Raw genomic sequence first — 18752 nt, 5'->3', positions numbered from 1 at the left:
AAAAAAAATGTCTTCAATCGTAGCGAACTAACTATATTCTGTGCATGCAGTGGTAACCTTCTTAGTGTTTCCCGTATGAAGAAAAAAGTTATTTTATCAGATGAGTAGTAGCTTAAACGAGGTTATACTCAGGTATGTTTTCCTTATTGCGTTAGAAGCCCCTCGGATTCGCCTAAAAGGTGTACAAATACACGCACACACCGATTATTCATACGTACCGCTAATTCAGCACGTTGCTCAATCTCCCTCTTGAGCGATGGGTACACCTCCTTGAAGGGTGCTGTTTCCCCTGGCCGTTAAGAGCTGCTTTTCCCGTGTGCTCGTCTTTTTAATAGCGTCAATAGTAATCTTCTTCAAGTTATTGTTTGTTTGGATTAAAGCCATTTTAGAGCAATCATATGTTGTTTGATGGAGTTCGTATTTGTTTGCCAATAGGTTGGTTACTTGTTGCCTGTCTTCTAAGAATCTTTTCTCTTTATTTTTAATAGCTTTGTACTTTTCCACCAATTGGTTTTGCTTATCTAATAATTCTTTTTTTTTATTACTCAAATTTTCTTCATATATTTTCATATCTTTAATTCCAAAGTCGAATGGCAAGGTATGAATATTTTTCCCCTTTAATGACTCATACATTAAGTTAGTTTCTTTGACAGTATCATCTTGCACCTGTCTCTCTTGTAGCAATTTATTTTTGTCTTCTTCAACATCTTCATAGTATTTATTAGCACAATTTATCATCTTACTTAAAGCAACTACAAGTTCTTTAAATAAAATCTTTTTTAATTTTATTATTTTCCTGTCCTCGTTCATATATTTTATATAATTAAAAATTTGTTGTTTCATAGGTATGGTCATAAGAGATATAATATTTTTGTCTATTTTTTTTAAAATTTTTTTTAATTTTCTATCTTCATAATATGTATGTACACTCATAAAATGATTCTTTGGGATTTTTTTTTTTATTACATTTTCATCGTCCAAGTAATTATTCTTTATATATTTGTATGCACTAATAATATTATGCATACTTTCAGTGGGATTCGAAATATTAATTTCATCAATTGGTAGTAAATTTTTTATCTTGCTCAAATAAGCCAACTGTTTATCCTTTTTTAAGACTATTTTGAATGGAGATCCTTTTACATGTAATCCGTTTAAGGTTACCTTAACTTCTCTATATGTTCTATTGTAATTACCAAAATTATTATCTCTTTTATATGACCTGGAGTAATACCCATTGTCATTACTACTTACATATTTGTATATAACTTCATATATACCATTCTTTAAATCATTTATTTTTATTATTTTAATGCCCCCAAGGCTCGTTATCTCATACTTGTCATTCCCTTCGCAGATTTTATTTTTATAAGCATCATAACTCTGAATAAAGAAATTGTTAAAGTTCTTTCTTTCCTCATCCTCGTCTTCCAATTTTAAAATGTGCACATGGTGGTCAGGATGGTTAAAATGATCACTTTCGCTTTCACTCCCACTTCTACTCCCACTTCTGCTTCCACTTCTACTCCCACTTCTGCTTCCACTTCTACTTCCACTTCTACTCCCACTTCTACTTCCACTTCTACTTCCACTTCTACTTCCACTTCTACTTCCACTTTCTTTAAAGAATGCACTATCAGAGGAAGAGTAAATTGTCTTACCATTGTCACTGCAGGATTCACTGTACATGCTGCTATAGCCTGTGTTGCTGCTATGAGAGCTACTTGATTTCAATTCCGAGTCTGACGAACTCAAGTTGAACACATCTTCACGCAAGGAGTTGTTATATATACGAGTTAAGCTCCTTTCATTCTGTATTTCCCTCTTTTGCTGCTTTTCCCTTCGCTGTTTTACCCTTCTCTGCTTTACCCTTTGCTGCTTTTCCTGTCCCTTGGCACGTGGTACCACGATCCTGTCGTTAACACCTTTATACAGAACGCAGTTAGGAGCGTAAGCTTCTGCAGGTTTTATATAAATAAGGTAGGGAGAGTCTGCTACCGGCCTTTTATTGTGAAATATGGACAAGTAGTAATAGCCGCATTTTCTTATATTATAAGATATTAAATAACTACCATTTTTTAAATCACGTACATTACATTTTGAACCATCCACTGTTAGTTTTGCACTCTGCTCATCATACTCCTGTGGGTCGAAAACATACCCTGTCGTTATTGTATCATTGTAATTGGTTTTTTCGTTCAAAGTATTTGTTTTTTCGTTGAATGTATTTGTTTTTTCGTTGAATGTATTTGTTTTTTCGTTGAATGTATTATTTTTTTTTCCTTTAAAAATTCCATCTTCCCCGTCTTCCCCATCTTCCTCGGCATGCTGCATGTGCATTTTTCTTAAGTTATGCATTTGAAACGTGAGATTGCACTCACCTTTAAGGAGCTGTTTATATTGTGGAGCGGTCGGATGTCCGCACTCCTGCTGATGCTGCATCGCTTGCCTTTGCGTCTCACGTCTGGAGCAATCGAGCTTTCCAGAATACTGCTCCCCAAAAGGCACACTGGTGCAACATCTATTTCTTTCTTTTATATTTTTATAATTAGAAAAATTAGCATTAATGTTATACTTGTTATAGTCAAGATTAATTAACGACTTATGTTTTTTTTCCAGGTATTTATTGTACAGATTATTATGTATGTATATATCACACCCATCATTTTTATCTCGTGAATTTACTTTTACATAATTTAATTTGTCAACTTCCTCTTTTCTTTTTACGTAAGCTTCAAATGTAGACATCTTTACATATATACATTCCCCTGCTTTATTTAAAATATCAATTATCACATGATTTAGTTTTCCCGCTGTGCCTTCATATAAATTTTGACCTTTAACTTTACATGACTTTTGATCAATTTTTAAATTACAAGAATTAGCAATTTCAATATCATCTTTTTTATTTACTATATTATATTTCTTCCTTATTTTACAAAATTTGCTATTTTCCGAATCGCTGTTGTTATTTATTAAATCCCCTTCAATTTCGTTATCTACTTTTTGAATATATTTTTTATTGATCCATTTGCTCTTTTGTATATATATTTCGTTCGGTTCCCTATGCTTAGCATGCTCCTTTACTTCCCTTCTTTTTTCCTTCTTCGCGCATTTACACTTTAACAGACTGTTCAGCCGATGAATGGCATTGCTGCTCTTCATGAGTTAGGACCAAAAAATGGTAAAAAAATTGCAAGAAGATGAGAACAAATTCAAATAATATGAGAAGAAAATTACAACTGAATGATATACAAAATGAGAAAGAAGAGAAATATCAAGTGGCATATGGTGAGGCAAGAGAAGCGCAGATCCGAATAAAAGCGAAATTACGAATGAGATTACGAATGAGATTACGAATGAGATTACGAATGAAATTACGAATGAAATTACTAATGAAATTAAAACGAAATTAAAACGAAATTAAAATCAAAATACGAGTGAAGCTTATAAACACATATGCAGAATGGGCAAAAAAATGATAATCAGAACGACAAACACAACACTGTTAGACAAACATCCATAAAAGTAAACCCTACTTCATTAGTTTAATTTTATTTTTTACTTTTATTTTTCTGTTACTGTTCCCTAAAATAAAGAGGTGAGTATATATGTCCAGCTGAAGCATGCATAATCGTGTTATTTTTATTTTTTTATTTATTTTTTATTTATTATTTTTTTTTTTTTTTTTTTTTTTTCTTTTTTTCACCACATTTCATTTTTCTTTTTGGGCAAATTAAAAAAAAAATAATAAACAAAAAGGGGCCTAAAATGTGCATGCATATTTGTATGTGTACTATATATATATGTACCTATGTACGTATTTATGTACTATACATGTACTTACGTACATATGTGTACATGTACACACACATACACGCACACATGTATGCACTAATTCGTAAGGAAAAATGCGTAATCATTTTAAATTAAAATAATCCACTGTTTTTCATTTCGCTATATTTCGTATTATTCTATTCTTCCTTTTTTTTTTATTCTGTTCTTCCTTTATTTTATTCCGTTCTTCCATATTTTTATTCTTTTTTTTTAATGACAATATGCCTCATTAAATGTTTCCAAGATGCGCACGATTTACATTTTATCTTTTTTTTTTTTCAATTCAAAATTGTTGGAAGGGTGAAGGAAACCATATGGTGTTTAACCGTTAAAATCGTGCATACATATTACACAAACAGATGTATATATATATATATATATATATATATATATATATATATATATATACATACATACATACATACATATATGCACGTGCAAAAGCAAGACCAGCAACACCTGCGACGAAGAGAAAACTTGTTACTCCAAATTTGCAAACGTATGGGAAAATTTAAAGTATTAACAAATACAAAAAAAAGAAAAAAAAAATTTTTTTTGAATAAAATAAAAGGCTCTTAATCCAAAAAATAAGAAATTGTGGTTGCAAAGGGCAGCTAAATATTAATGCATAGTCTAATATATACAACATACATACAAACATATGTATGCATGTATGTATGCATGATCATGTATGTATGCACACAAAGCAAACGTACAATATTAACATACATAAATATGCAAGTGAACTTAAAATTCGATGACCTCACCATTTAATCACATCTAACTTTTTCTTTGACGAAAAGATAGCTCTAAATAGACTGAATGTTTCGGTGTTGAAAGCTGAAAAGATATACCTTAAAAAAGAGTTAACAGTAGGATCATTTCTGCAGTTGCTTGAATTTACATATAACGTGTATTTATCACTATGCATGGTGTCATACATCCTTTGAAATATTTTTTCCTTGTCCTTTTTTTCAAAGTATAATGCTTCATTTTCTGGAATGGGGGGAGATTTAAGCTTGCCACAGGTGCAGAGTGCTCCGAGTTGCCCCTTCGTTCGCTTTTCTTTTTGCTTTTCTTTCTGTCGTCTTTCGTCTTTTTCCTTTCCCATGTCCACTTCCTCCTCTTCTTCTTCCTCCACTTCCTCCTCTTCTTCTTCCTCCACTTCCACTTCTCCTTCTTCTTCAACTTTCCCCCTTTCTGCTGCACCACAATCTGCAAGCAGAAAGTCAAAATTCCGGATAACCTTTTGTTCAGCTATTTTTTTAAAAATACGAAAATTGTAGCATGAACACGTAGGAAAATTATGAACACGTTCAGAAAAAATGTTCTGCGCACAACCAAAAAGACATCCCTTCTCACATGCCATCAGTTCTATGTAGTCAATTCTTCCCGTGAACTGAAGGTTGTACGTAATCTTCATTTCATACATTTTTTCTTTGCCTTTCACTTTTGCTTCTTCCTCTTTTCCTTCTGCGTTTTCTACTTCTTTTTCACCTTTCCACTCCCTCAATTTTCTTAAAACATTGTACATACTCTTAAAGCCATAAGACAAAACGACGCGGAAAACACAACTGAAATTTTCAAAAAGAGACAGCACAACAATGTCCTGGTATTTCACATTAAAATTATTTTCATCAATGTTAAAATGAAATATATTCTTACAAACAAACTTAAATATTTCTTCTCCATAACCCATGGAAATATTATTTTTGTTACTACATCGAATGGAGTAATTATAATTTATATCACTGTAAAGTGATTGCAGTTGTTCAATTATTGTCTTTTCTGATGAAGGTGTCAATATATTGAACTGTTCTTCCGGACCTTTTTTGACTAAATCTGCATTATACTCTGATTCATTTCCATTCTTTGTTGTTTTATTATCATACACACAAGTAGCAAATACATTAATTTGCTCCTTTCCTGTTATTACTTCTATACTATTCATGTTTTGCTCTTTTGTTTTATTTTTATCGACCAATATATTGTATTCTTTATCAAGTGAAGACTTACTTCTTTTAAATTTTTTTTTTCCTTCATCTATTTGTTTTAAAAGAGTATATATATTATCAATTCTTAACTGAGGTAAAGCATAAAAATTTATGTTCATACTATTTATTAATTCAACCAGTTCTACTGTTGTTAAGACTGCATCCACACAGTATAGGTTTCTTTTTACACTCACATTTGTACCATCTGCATTAGTCATTAATGCATTGTTGTATATGGGGAAATAAGACAAAAAGGTGGTCATACTCTTATCTACAGATGTTTGTTCCTGGAGGTTATTCCTATGAGCCTCTAATTTTTTGTCAAAACAGTATAACACATACACATGATTGATATCATATATGGAGAGGGGACAGATACCCTTATTGCCTATTCCCCCAACCGCTGCTTCATCATTTGCCCAAGTGCTATTTTCTAAAGACGCTTTTGATAAATTATGATTTTTTGATAAATTATGATTTTTTGATAAATTATGATTTTTTGATAAATTATGATTTTTTGATACATTATGATTTTTTGATACATTATGATCTTTTGAAACATTATGATCTTTTGATACATTATGATTTTTTGAAACTTTATGATTTTTTGAAACTTTATGATCTTTTGATACATTATCATCTTTTGATAAACTGTTATTTTCCGATAAATTCTGACTCGTTAATAAATTCTGACTCGTTAATAAATTCTGACTCGTTAATAAATTCTGACTAGTTAATATATTAACACTCTTTAATAAATTGTGATTTTTTAAAAAATGTTTCCTACAAATATTTATAAGTTCCAGAGTATAATTATACGAATTAAAGAAACTCTGAATAGCACAATTTTTCAAAAGGGGAAATGTATATATACTACTATTATGCACATGTAAAATTTTCAAAATAATTCCTTGAATATCTTGACTACTTTTAACCTTGCTAAATGAATTTAACAATTCCTCATCAAAATTTTTCTCTCCATATATAACACTACCACTGCAGTGAGAGCATATTAATGGATACGTCTTCTTCCCATTTAGCCATCCATTGTAAATGTTGTCATCATTATGTTTATATTTATATCTATTCGCTCCTTTCTTTACATTGATATTTTTATGTGGACTCTTCCTATTCCCTCCTATAGGCTCTTTTCTTTTCTCGGTTCCACTAACCCTGCCACTGATATTGCAGCTAGACTCTTTCAGTGTGTGCGGAGAAGCCCCTTTGCTTAATCCCTTGTTGTTTGCAAAAAAAAAGTCAGCAAATTCCTTCTTAGCCTCATTTAAAGCTATTAATTCACTTAATGAGGAATCGTACACATAATCAAAATTTAATGACTTGAAAAAAAAACATAGCTTATCTTGAGTTACTGATAGAGGTAGATTATAATATACAGATAAGGCAGTTAAACTTTGTAATGACAAGGAAATTATATTGATTTTTTTTTTATTTAAATTATTCAAAATTTCAATTGAATTTTGACTTTTAAGGAAATTTGTTTCTTCATTAGTAACACAGCCTGAGCAAGCTAAGCAGTCTGTTAAAGATATTTCCCCTCTTCTTTTGTCTTTTCCTTCGTTTTTTCCCTCGTTTTTTCCCTCGTCTTTTCCTTCGTCTCTTCCTCTGTCTCTTCCATTATCTCTACCACTTTTGTTCTTAATGTTTCTATTCTTTTTATTAATAATAATTAAATTAGGCTTCTCCACATCCTGTTCATTCACAATACGTGATTTATACAAAAAAGGCTTTATGCATTCTTCAGCATCATTGTAATAATCATTTAAATTTTCTAGCTTTATAGCATTGGAAAACATTTTTTTTCTTTTTTCCCTTTTTTATTTAACCCGTAAACATATTATATGTATATTTATTCCTTCTAGTCATCATTTTTGAAGCAGCTATTATGTTATATTAAGGTATATTACGGTACATTACGGTATATTATGGTATATTATGGTATATTATGGTATATTATGGTATATTACGGTATATTATGGTATATTACGGTATATTATGGTATATTACGGTATATTATGGTATATTACAGTATATTATGGTATATTTCGATATATTACGGTATATTATAGTATATTATGGTATATTATAGTATATTATGGTATATTTCGATATATTACGGTATATTACTATGATATATTACGGTATATTAAGGTATATTATGGCATATTACGATATATTACAACATATCACAGTGTATTATATTCTTATTCCACGTTATGTTATATTATGGCGTTGTTCCTGTTCGTTTTTTATTTTGCTTGTAGCAGCTCAATATTCTCAATGTTATTTTTATTTTTTTTTTTTTTACTTTTTATTTCCTCTTAAATTTTATTCTTTCCCATTCCGTGTTAAGTTTGTACATGCACAAATTGGAATGGCGTAATTATACATACATACGTACGTAAATAAAAACAAACATTCCTATATATACAAATATGTACTCTTATACATGTTTTTGTAAAAGCATAAAAAACTACTACAATTTCGTTCTTCAATTATCAGGTACCTATTTATCGCGCAATTTTAAGAATGACAAACTTTAAAAAAAAAAAAAAAAAAAAAAAACGGAATATTATTAACGTGCAGGATATTTTATATTCCTTGAATTAAGTGGAATATTTTTTAAAAAGATGGACGAGCATGACGCAAAAGATGTAAAAAATATATTCTATATTTGCAATTACAATTGCAATTGCATTAATTATTTTTCGCTTTTTTTTCGCTTTTTTTTCGCTTTTTTTTTCGCTTTTTTTTTCTCTTTTTTTTTCGCTTTTTTTTTCGTTTTTATTTTTCTCTTTTATTTTTCGTTTCCATTTGCCAATTCTTTTATAATTGTTGTCGCCCAACGTTATACACGTATAGACATAAGTACAAGTGCTTGCATATATGTGCATACGTTACATGTACTTATATAGATGTACAGGAATGCACAGCAAGTCGAGAACACTTAAAGCTTCGCGAAGTATCATTAAACGAGTAACATATTATGCCATGCTCTTTGCATAATTTGTTTGTTAAAAGATAATAATAAAGAAAAAATATTCTTTTTAAAAAATATAAACTCATATAAACACATATAACCATATATAAACATATATATATATATATATATATATATATATATATCTTACTGTGTTGTTACATGAGTGAAGAGTTAATTATGTTTTTGCAAGTAAATAAAAAAAATTTTAAAATTTAATTTGAAAAAACTAAAAAAATATTAAAATTACACAAAATGAAGCAGTTGCTCTTGCACATATATATATATATATGTATATATACATGTATATGCACAGTACGTAGACAGTAAAGTGTTAAATCATACATATGCGTTTATATATATATATATATGTATGTATGTATGTATGTATGTACGTATGTACATACATACTTAATCATTTATGTGTAAGGTTAGTTATCACATATATATATGTAGTATATATTAATAAATTTAAAGTATTGCAATAACAACATACATAATTTTAAAGTAGATATATACACATGGGGAGAAGAAGAAGGAATATAAAAAAATAAAATACGTTAAAATTTAAAATGCCATAAATCGCGGGGGGGGGAGAAAAAAATTAAAATAAAAAAAATTAAAATTAATAAATAAATAAATAAAACAACAAATAAAACAACAAATGAAACAACAAATGAAACAACAAATAAAACAGTAAATGAAACAGTAAATGAAACAGTAAATGAAATTAAATAAAATAAGAGACGCAATATTGAATGAAATAGTAAATTCAAAATAATTATTAAAATTGAAATTTAAAAAATTATAAAAATAGCAAAACATAAATGCTGTGTAAAATAATTACAAGATGTTGTAATATTAATAATGTAATATTATGTGCTGTATGCACAAGGATAGTAACAAACTTTTTTTTTTTAAATATAAAAAAATTTATCAAGCGGAGGACAGGATATATTGAAAGACAGGAGGATAAAAGAATAGAAAGACAGATGGATATATATATATATATATATATATATATATATATAGACAAATGGATAAGTCGATAAACAAATGAAAAAACATAAAGGGGAGAATAAAAGAACAGGTAAAAAAAAAAAAAAAAAAACAAGGTATGATCATGCATGAGGCACATAATATATACAATCCTTTTATATATGTGTCATAAATGATATAAATCAACATCAAATGATACACTTTTCTTTTCTTTTTTCTGTTATTTATGCTTTAATTTGTCTACTTTTGTATCTCTCCGATTTATACTTAGAGTATACGTAAAGCAAAAAACTACCCATTGTCATTACAAGGGCTTTCGAACAAATAATTAGTAAAGTCATTCTTAAACCCCAACTTTGCTCATAACATCGTTCACTCATCTCACCCTGCATGAATTGTACATGTAAAAAAGGGGGGAAATTAAAATAATAAATAAATGAATAACTGCATAAAACAATGAATAACTGCATAAATGAATAATTGCATAAATGAATAACTGCATAAATGAATAATTGCATAAATGAATAACTGCATAAAACAATGAATAATTGCATAAATGAATAACTGCATAAATCAATGAATAAAATACAATAAAGATTAGTAATTAAGGCCAACTTTTTATTTACATAATTTGGTGCATTTACGCATATACGTACGTACGAGTGCATATATGTACGTATGTATGCTTATATGAGTATGCAAATATTTGAAAACGTTACGTTTCGCGTGACAACACAGTCGGGGGATAGGGTTCCCTTTATCTTTCCAATGATAATTGTCCAAGGGATATCACTGCAAAGATAAGGAAAAGATGGAAATATATGAGCGCACACAGTTTACATCATTTTGAATTTTCACATTTGTTCATTTTTACATCTTCATATTTGTACAGTTTTACATTTTCACATTCGCATTTTTACAGTTTGTAAAAAGCTGCACAAATATGTATATTCGTGTACTTTGCTTAAATACTTACCCCAACAAATGAGATATAAATGAGGACATTCCAATGGAAAAGGCTCTTATGTTCCGGGGCACACAAACCATAACTCCAATGTTATATCCAGGCTTAACGGGGGGATATGAAAAAAAAAAAAAAAAATATAAATCTAGCTAGCCAAACAATTTGCACATACACATACACATACACACACACACACACACATATATATATATATATATATATATATATATATATATATATGTTAAAAAAAAAAAAAAAAAAAAAAAAGAATAAAAAGGAATAAAAGAATAAAAAGGAATAAAAAGGAATAAAAAGGAATAAAAAGGAATAAAAAGGAATAAAAAGGAATAAAAAGGAATAAAAAGGAATAAAAAGGAATAAATGGGGGGACAAACATGTTTTCCCTCTTACAAGAATTACACCAATTTGTGCATAAATACAAAATTTATGCAGCATGTTTTGTGTACACACATAAACACGTAAACGCATTGTTCATTCATTCACTCGGACAAGCAAGGGGTATACATATATACATACATATATATATATATATATATATATATATATATATATATATGTATGTACTTGTTTATATGTATATATATGTAATATGTATATGTAATATGTATGTACATATATGCATGTGTTTATATGTATGTATATAAATATATGCATATGTAGCTAGAGTATACCAGAATGGAAAAGAGGGAAGTGAGCCCAAGGGTCATAACAATGGTGAATATGTACATGTTCGTAATAAACGGAATTAATAACAAAAGAACAGTGGCAATAATCAATATAACTAAGGTTAAGAAGCCAATAATTCGAAGATATTCATGAACTAAAACATCCTTGCTATATTTTTTTATTTTCTTTTCATTATTTTTTATATGTTCATAATTTATATCAATATTTTGTATATTTAAATTATAAAAATCGACCAAATACCCTCCAAAACAAGTCCCAAGGATAGATGACATACAAGCACATAAACTACAAGTAATGGTTGCTGTTTTATAAGATGGAAAAATTTTAAGAGCATAAAGAATAGGTGCACCGTATACCAAATAACATTGTATCATGTCTACATGTGCTGTTAATACTAAAACTATTAATAAGAAACTAACATTTGTTAAGGTAGTATATATAAGTACGTTCATGTTTAAATCGTCATTTTTATCTTCATCAATAGACTCGATACAATTATCTAATTCCATTTCTAAAAATTTATTAACGTTGGTCATACCTTTTCCATTTGATTCTTGTGTAGTATTTAAATATAATTCATCACTACCATATGCTTGCATAGTGAAAATTTTATCTATATTATTATTTATATAACTATTATTATTTATGTTTTTCCCTTCTTCCTCATATACATTTCTTCCCATATCATTCTCATTCATATATTCTGTATTATTGTTATCACTAAAATTCTTTTGAGTAGAATTATAAGAAATACTATTATTAATATTATGATCATCAATAGTTCCATCTACTTGATATAATATTTCTTCATCATACATACTATTATCTTTTCTTTTGTTATTTGTATTAAATGTATTTTCTTCATACATTTTATTATATTGGTCTGAAAAATCAGTTGAACTCCTATTTTTTGAATGTGCAACACTATTTACACTTTTTGTACTAGAACTATTCTTTAATTTTGACAAACTTAGATTATTTAAGCTTCCAAAGTGTTCATTATTCATGCTATTTCTACTGTTGCTTGTATTCTTGTTTTTATCCTTTTCTCCTACATTTTCACTGCTATTTGTATGTACACTACTGTTATTTCTGCCGTTTTCACTTTCTTTTTCCTCGCTCCTCCCATTGCTCACTCCTCTTCTACCTCGGTCATAGCTCCCTACGTTCTTTCTATTGCTCTTGCTACCACTAACGTTTCTGCTACTGTTGTTGGCTCCACTAGCATCAGCGCTACCACTATTAACGCTGCTTTTATTTTTATTGCTTCCCTTCTGCACAGGACTCGCTTCGTTCTTGTTCTTTTCGGAAGCGTTTGTTTTATTCTTACTACCGCTAATTGCTGAACTCTTTTGCTTATTATCCTTGGAACCATCAACATGTACAGCTGCACCTGAATTTGCACCTCCGCTTGCATTAGCATCCTTGACGCTAATATCATTTTTTAAGGCGATCCCCTCCTCTAAATCTTTTCCTGCCTTATTTGATACTTCCATTTCTTTCCTACTCTTTTCATCTTCATACTTTTTCAATAAATTCTCATCAAAAAGGTAGACTAAAAAAGTAAATACTAAAAACAATATTCCAGAAAAAATAAAATATTGTGCGATACTGACCTTAAGGACTGGAAGAACAACAGCTAGTAAGTAACCTATACATCCTCCTAAGGGAAACATAGTAATAAATATACTTATCCATGACCCAGCTCTATCCTTAGAATATGAATAAATAAGAGGAGGAATAATAGTAGTAAAAGCTGCTTCACTAAACCCACAAAAAAATCTACTAAACATTAAAGAATAATAGGAGCCTATAATAAAAGATAATCCTGTAAATAGCAATGCTAATGCGTTTTGGAATAAAAATATATCTGTTATTCGAAATACACTATAGGAAGATGCCAGAGATCCACTTATTACCGAGTTTATACTTAAGCCAAATACAAACACGGACGTTAAAAAACCTATATGTACATCTACATTAGTGGTTGCATATACTTCCTTTAAATATGATGACAAATAATCATATGAGCCTGGTATTATTCCTCTATTCAAATATATTAAAAAATTTATTATTGTTACTACTACATATATGAAATAAAATCTATTTACAGTTTTCTTTAATTTTTTTATATATTTTTCTAAACCTAAGAAAAAACAAACCCTTTCTAATTTCCCTCTATTTATATTTGATAAACATCCGAGACTTATTTCTTCTTCAAACAGATTTATTTTTATACTTGATGAACTCTTCTCTTTAAACTCATCTTTATTGCTCATTGAACGATTATCACTTACTTCCTTATTATCAACAGAATTCATTTTTCATTTTTTATTTAAATTTTTTTTTATTATTTTTATTTTTAAAAGTACTAAATTAATACGAAAAAAAAAAAAAGTTAGGTTAGTTAGCAGTGTGTATGTATCTATGTGTGTGTATGTATCTATGTGTGATCTATGTGTGAGTATGTATCTATGTGTGAGTATGTATCTATGTGTGAGTATGTATCTATGTGTGAGTATGTATCTATGTGTGTGTATGTAAGTATCTATGTGTGTGTACGTATGTATCTATGTGTGTGTATGTATCTAAGTGTGTATGCGTATATGCGTATGTGTGTGCTTGTGTGCGTGAGTACACTTGTAGTGCGGCAGTCTAAATACACAAAAAGGGGTAAACAAATATATTCGTGTAAGCATGTATATATATACATTTGTGTATATATGTATGTGCACACATATATGTACACTTAATGGTAAATATATAAGACTTCTTTACAATTAAGTCGGCGGAAGAGCATTTGTTCTTTTATGAAGCATATGCAATGTAGCTATTTTAAAGAATTACACAAAAGACTGTATGATATCATGCACACAAATAGAAGTATACATGTCATACATATGCACATTGAAAAATTAAGTAGCACATAAAGGGGAAAGACGAAGAATCATGAATTGGAGTTCGTTGTTCTTCTGTTGCTCGTATAGGTAAATACATATGTACATATATCAACAAATATCAACAAATATCAACAAATATCAACATATATCAACATATATCCACATATATCAACATATATCAACATATATCAACATATATCAACATATATCAACATATATCCACATATATCAACATATATCCACATATATCCACATATATCAACATATATCAACATATATCCACATATATACAAATATATGTATTATACATAGTTCTGTTCTGTTTCCTATATATATAAAAAAAAAAAATAAAATAAAAAACAATGCGAATTATGTATTAAAGCAAAAGAGTATTTGTGCGTACACAAAATTAGAAATCAAACTAATCCCTTCTATATTTTCTTATTCCATAAACACTCCTTCAGTTGTATCAAATGCGATAGGGATGACATATAAGCGTGTATACAACTCACGTGTTTTTATGCGCACTTGAATATTTTTATTATCAATTTCAAAAAATTTATTAACACTTCTATATATTCATAAACGTTTATGAATATTTACGTACACTTACGTTTATTTACATGTATCTGTATACATCACTGTGTTTGCTTTGATGAAATGGCCATTATAAAGTTTTTAAAATAATATAAAAAATTATTAACGAACGCAAAATTTTATCATACTTCTACATTTATCATATACATTCATTCATTATATACTTTTTTTTCTTTTTTCTTTTTTCCCTTTCCTTTTTTAATATTAATAATAAAAATTTGTAGTAAATTTTTTTCTCTACAGTTAAATGATAAATATGTACTTCATCTATCTATCTATCTATATATGTACATATATACATATATATATATATATATATTACGCAATTAGTCGTACTAATATATAAATGTTATATATAACATGTTTTACATAATAGAATAAATATAATATATATTACATATTATATGTATATATATGTATAAATATGTACATGTTCATATCACCTAAATATATATATATATATATACATTTATATTAATTATACAAATATAATATAAATTAGGGGGTACTAACACTTTTTTAATTTTTTTAAAATAAAAAAAAAAAAAAAAAAAAAAAAAAAAAAAAAATCACGTGTAATGTAGATATAATGTTTACCTTTCCAGCTTTATATATATATATATATATATATATATATATATTTTTTTTTTTTTTTTTTTTTTCTTTTTAAATATATTGAAAGAATTAATCCCCAACTAAACCAAAAAATGAGAAAACCGTATAAATGTGAAATGCTTCTGATGTACTAATTTTAAGATAAAATTTTTGTATTATACATATCTCTATATCTATTATACATATATACATATATATTTATTTATATATATATATAATACAATATTTTACAAAATATATATACTACAATATATATATTCCATATATATATATATATATACAATATATATTATTATATTATAATAGTTTGGTTTTATCTTTTCTAATTTTTTTTTTTTTTTTGCTTAACACTTTGAAAAAACCATATAAGCCAAAAGAAAAAAAAAAGAAAAGAAAAAGAAATAGTATTTTACTACTATATATAATTATATATATATATATATATATATATATATACTATAAGGGAAGACCATCAGTGAATGTTCTCAAGCAGTAATTTTGTTCTTCCTTTCCATTTTAAAAATCATTTTAATATTAATAGTACTTTCTCTTGCGCTTCTGATTTAATAAATTTATTAATTCGTTTTACTTCTGTTTAATGTATATATGTACAAATATTGTTCCTTCACATCAATCGTTGCATTATAATTTTTATTATATACAATTTGACACCTTTTCAGTTAGAACAATTTTTTTTTTTTTTTTTAAAAAACCTTAACACTTAAAAATTTTATTTTTTCTCATATATTATCAAAAAAGTAATAAGTTTATACTTGTACATTTTTTAATAAATATATATATTTATAATAATAATGTTTATGCGCAAAATGAGAGTAAAATCTGTTTAGGTAATATAAAGAAAGTACAACTCTATTCCCTTTAGAAGTAAAATTTTTTTAAGCGGTGGTGGTTGAGTATATTTTTTTTTCTTTTTTTTTTATTATGTTCTTTGTACAAGTTGAAGAAAGAAGAAGAAAACATATAACTAAATAAACATTACGTTATTTCGTTACAACCATTATATATGTATATATATGTATATATATGTATATATATATATATGTATATATATATATAACCCTTGTGTAGGTTAAGGTCAATGAAAAAAAAGACGAAACGTGTTTGTTTTCTATAATTAAGCAGTTTTACGTTGTTATATTATATACCTTTTTGCACCCATTTTTATGTATGTAATATATATTATGAAGGGCACATTATATGTACATTTATACATTTGTATATGTACATATATATATATATATATATAATATATATACTAAAGGACTTTTTTTTTTTTTTTTTTCCGGAATTATATAGAAATTATTACTAGTAAAACATAATTGAAACTTTAACAGAAAAAAAAGATAGGTTTTACCAAATAAAAAGAATAATCAGCTTATATATTGCAAATTTTTCCTTTGCTTTTTTTTTTTTTATATACATACATATATATATTTCCTACTTTGTACTTTTGGGGTTAAAATGCAGAAATAAAAAATGTATTTTATACTATAATTAAAAGGAAATATGTGCATATTTAGTATATGTATATAGGTTAAGTATGTACGTATGTATATATATATATAAACGCGTGAATAACATTTTAACAGGTACCATTAGAACCCCTACTCTGATAAAGCTAATCCATATTTTCATATCGTTTTTCATTTATTCCACAAATAAAAGACTTAAATTAATTTTTTTTTAAATAATTTTTACTTTTCCCAGCTTCTTCAAATAAAACATATGCAATAAAACATTTTGAAAAAATGTACATATATTATATGTACGTGTTATGCATTTTTTTATTTTTCTTGTATATATAATTTTTCGAAGAGGCTGAAATTTTTTGTTATCCTTTACTTCTTCTTTTTCAATGTTTCAATATTATGACTAAAATAAATAGTAAACTTTAACAAAGGGTAAACCAGATTTGCAAATAAAAATGCCCCATATTGCAAACTATTGCAAACCCATATATCGTTGTAAAATTTGTACCATATAAAATATTATATTTATATATCTATTTTAAAATAAATACAAATGAACGGAAAAAATTATGCATAAATAACGAACGGTCAAAAGTGGAATAGATTTGTTGAATATTTATTTGCCATTTATCGGCCATTTATTGACCATTTATTGATTATTTAGAAACGATAAGAATCTATTTTTTATCAACATTTTTCGTACCTATTATATTTTTATTTTTAAAATGAACAAAAAATGCCTTATCCGATTAGGATCTTCACAAAACAATGAGAACACTAAAATGTACCTCGAGGTCTATCCACTTATACATATACATATATATACGTATGTGAAAACCTCCCCCCCCCCCCAAAAAAAAAAAAAAAAAATTGTTAATAAAAAAAATAGTAATTATTTTACACCTTTTAAAATTGAAAAATTTAAGCTTCATTTCATTGCTAAATTTTTTAGCAGTTAAGCATTATGTGTAGTAGTCAAAGATTTTGCTCGAAACTAAATAAAGGATATAATGATTATTCATTTTTTGAATTCTGCTTATCGAAAAAGTGTTTTCTAGCAGCAACATATAAAAACTAGCCAAAAATACGCTGAAAAATTTTATATATTACATATGCGTACAGTTAGGCGTATATATTTGTATGCTTAATGTAAGCATGTATATAATGCAAATAAAATTATGAACATTTCATAAAAAAAAAAAAGGAAATAAAAAAAGAAGGGAAATAAAGAGAAATAAAGAAGAAAAATAAAGAAGTAAAAGAGAAATAAAGAAGTAAATAAAGAGAAATAAAGAAGTAAATAAAGAAAATAAAGAAGTAAATAAAGAGAATAAAGAAGTAAATAAAGAGAAATAAAGAGAAAAAAAGAAGTAAATAAAGAAGTAAATAAAGAGAAATAAAGAGAATAAAGAGAAATAAAGAGAAATAAAGAAGAAATAAAAGAAATAAAGAGAAATAAAGAGAAATAAAGAAGTAAATAAAGAGAAATAAAGAAGAAATAAAGAAGTAAATAAAGAGAAATAAAGAGAAATAAAGAAGAAATAAAGAAGTAAATAAAGAGAAATAAAGAGTAAATAAAGAAAAATAAAGAGTAAATAAAGAAAAATAAAGAAGAAATAAAGAGAAATAAAGTAAATAAAGAAATAAAGA

General features: G+C 27.2%; 3 protein-coding genes across 3 annotated transcripts; all 3 read right to left on the bottom strand.

Moving 5' to 3' along the window:
* Nucleotides 1–237: 237 nt before the first annotated feature.
* On the bottom strand, nucleotides 238–3165 carry PmUG01_11049100 (conserved Plasmodium protein, unknown function; the record flags this gene model as incomplete). Its single annotated transcript, XM_029006158.1, has 1 exon — nucleotides 238–3165. One exon carries the CDS (start codon nucleotides 3163–3165, stop codon nucleotides 238–240), a length of 2928 nt encoding a protein of 975 aa, XP_028862675.1.
* Nucleotides 3166–4600: 1435 nt separating this feature from the next.
* On the bottom strand, nucleotides 4601–7645 carry PmUG01_11049000 (cytosolic Fe-S cluster assembly factor NAR1, putative; the record flags this gene model as incomplete). The annotated part of the gene is made up of 1 exon (XM_029006157.1): nucleotides 4601–7645. One exon carries the CDS (start codon nucleotides 7643–7645, stop codon nucleotides 4601–4603), a length of 3045 nt encoding a protein of 1014 aa, XP_028862674.1.
* Nucleotides 7646–10052: 2407 nt separating this feature from the next.
* MFR1 (major facilitator superfamily-related transporter, putative) lies at nucleotides 10053–13821 on the bottom strand (the record flags this gene model as incomplete). Its single annotated transcript, XM_029006156.1, has 4 exons — nucleotides 10053–10214; nucleotides 10548–10620; nucleotides 10805–10896; nucleotides 11485–13821. 4 exons carry the CDS (start codon nucleotides 13819–13821, stop codon nucleotides 10053–10055), a joined length of 2664 nt encoding a protein of 887 aa, XP_028862673.1.
* Between the last annotated feature and the right edge of the window lie 4931 nt (nucleotides 13822–18752).

This window comes from Plasmodium malariae (genome assembly GCF_900090045.1).
Source record: "Plasmodium malariae genome assembly, chromosome: 11".
Classification (NCBI taxonomy): Eukaryota; Apicomplexa; class Aconoidasida; order Haemosporida; family Plasmodiidae; genus Plasmodium; species Plasmodium malariae.
Note: the sequence above shows the minus strand (reverse complement) of the source record. Positions and strands in the feature narration are given on the sequence as shown.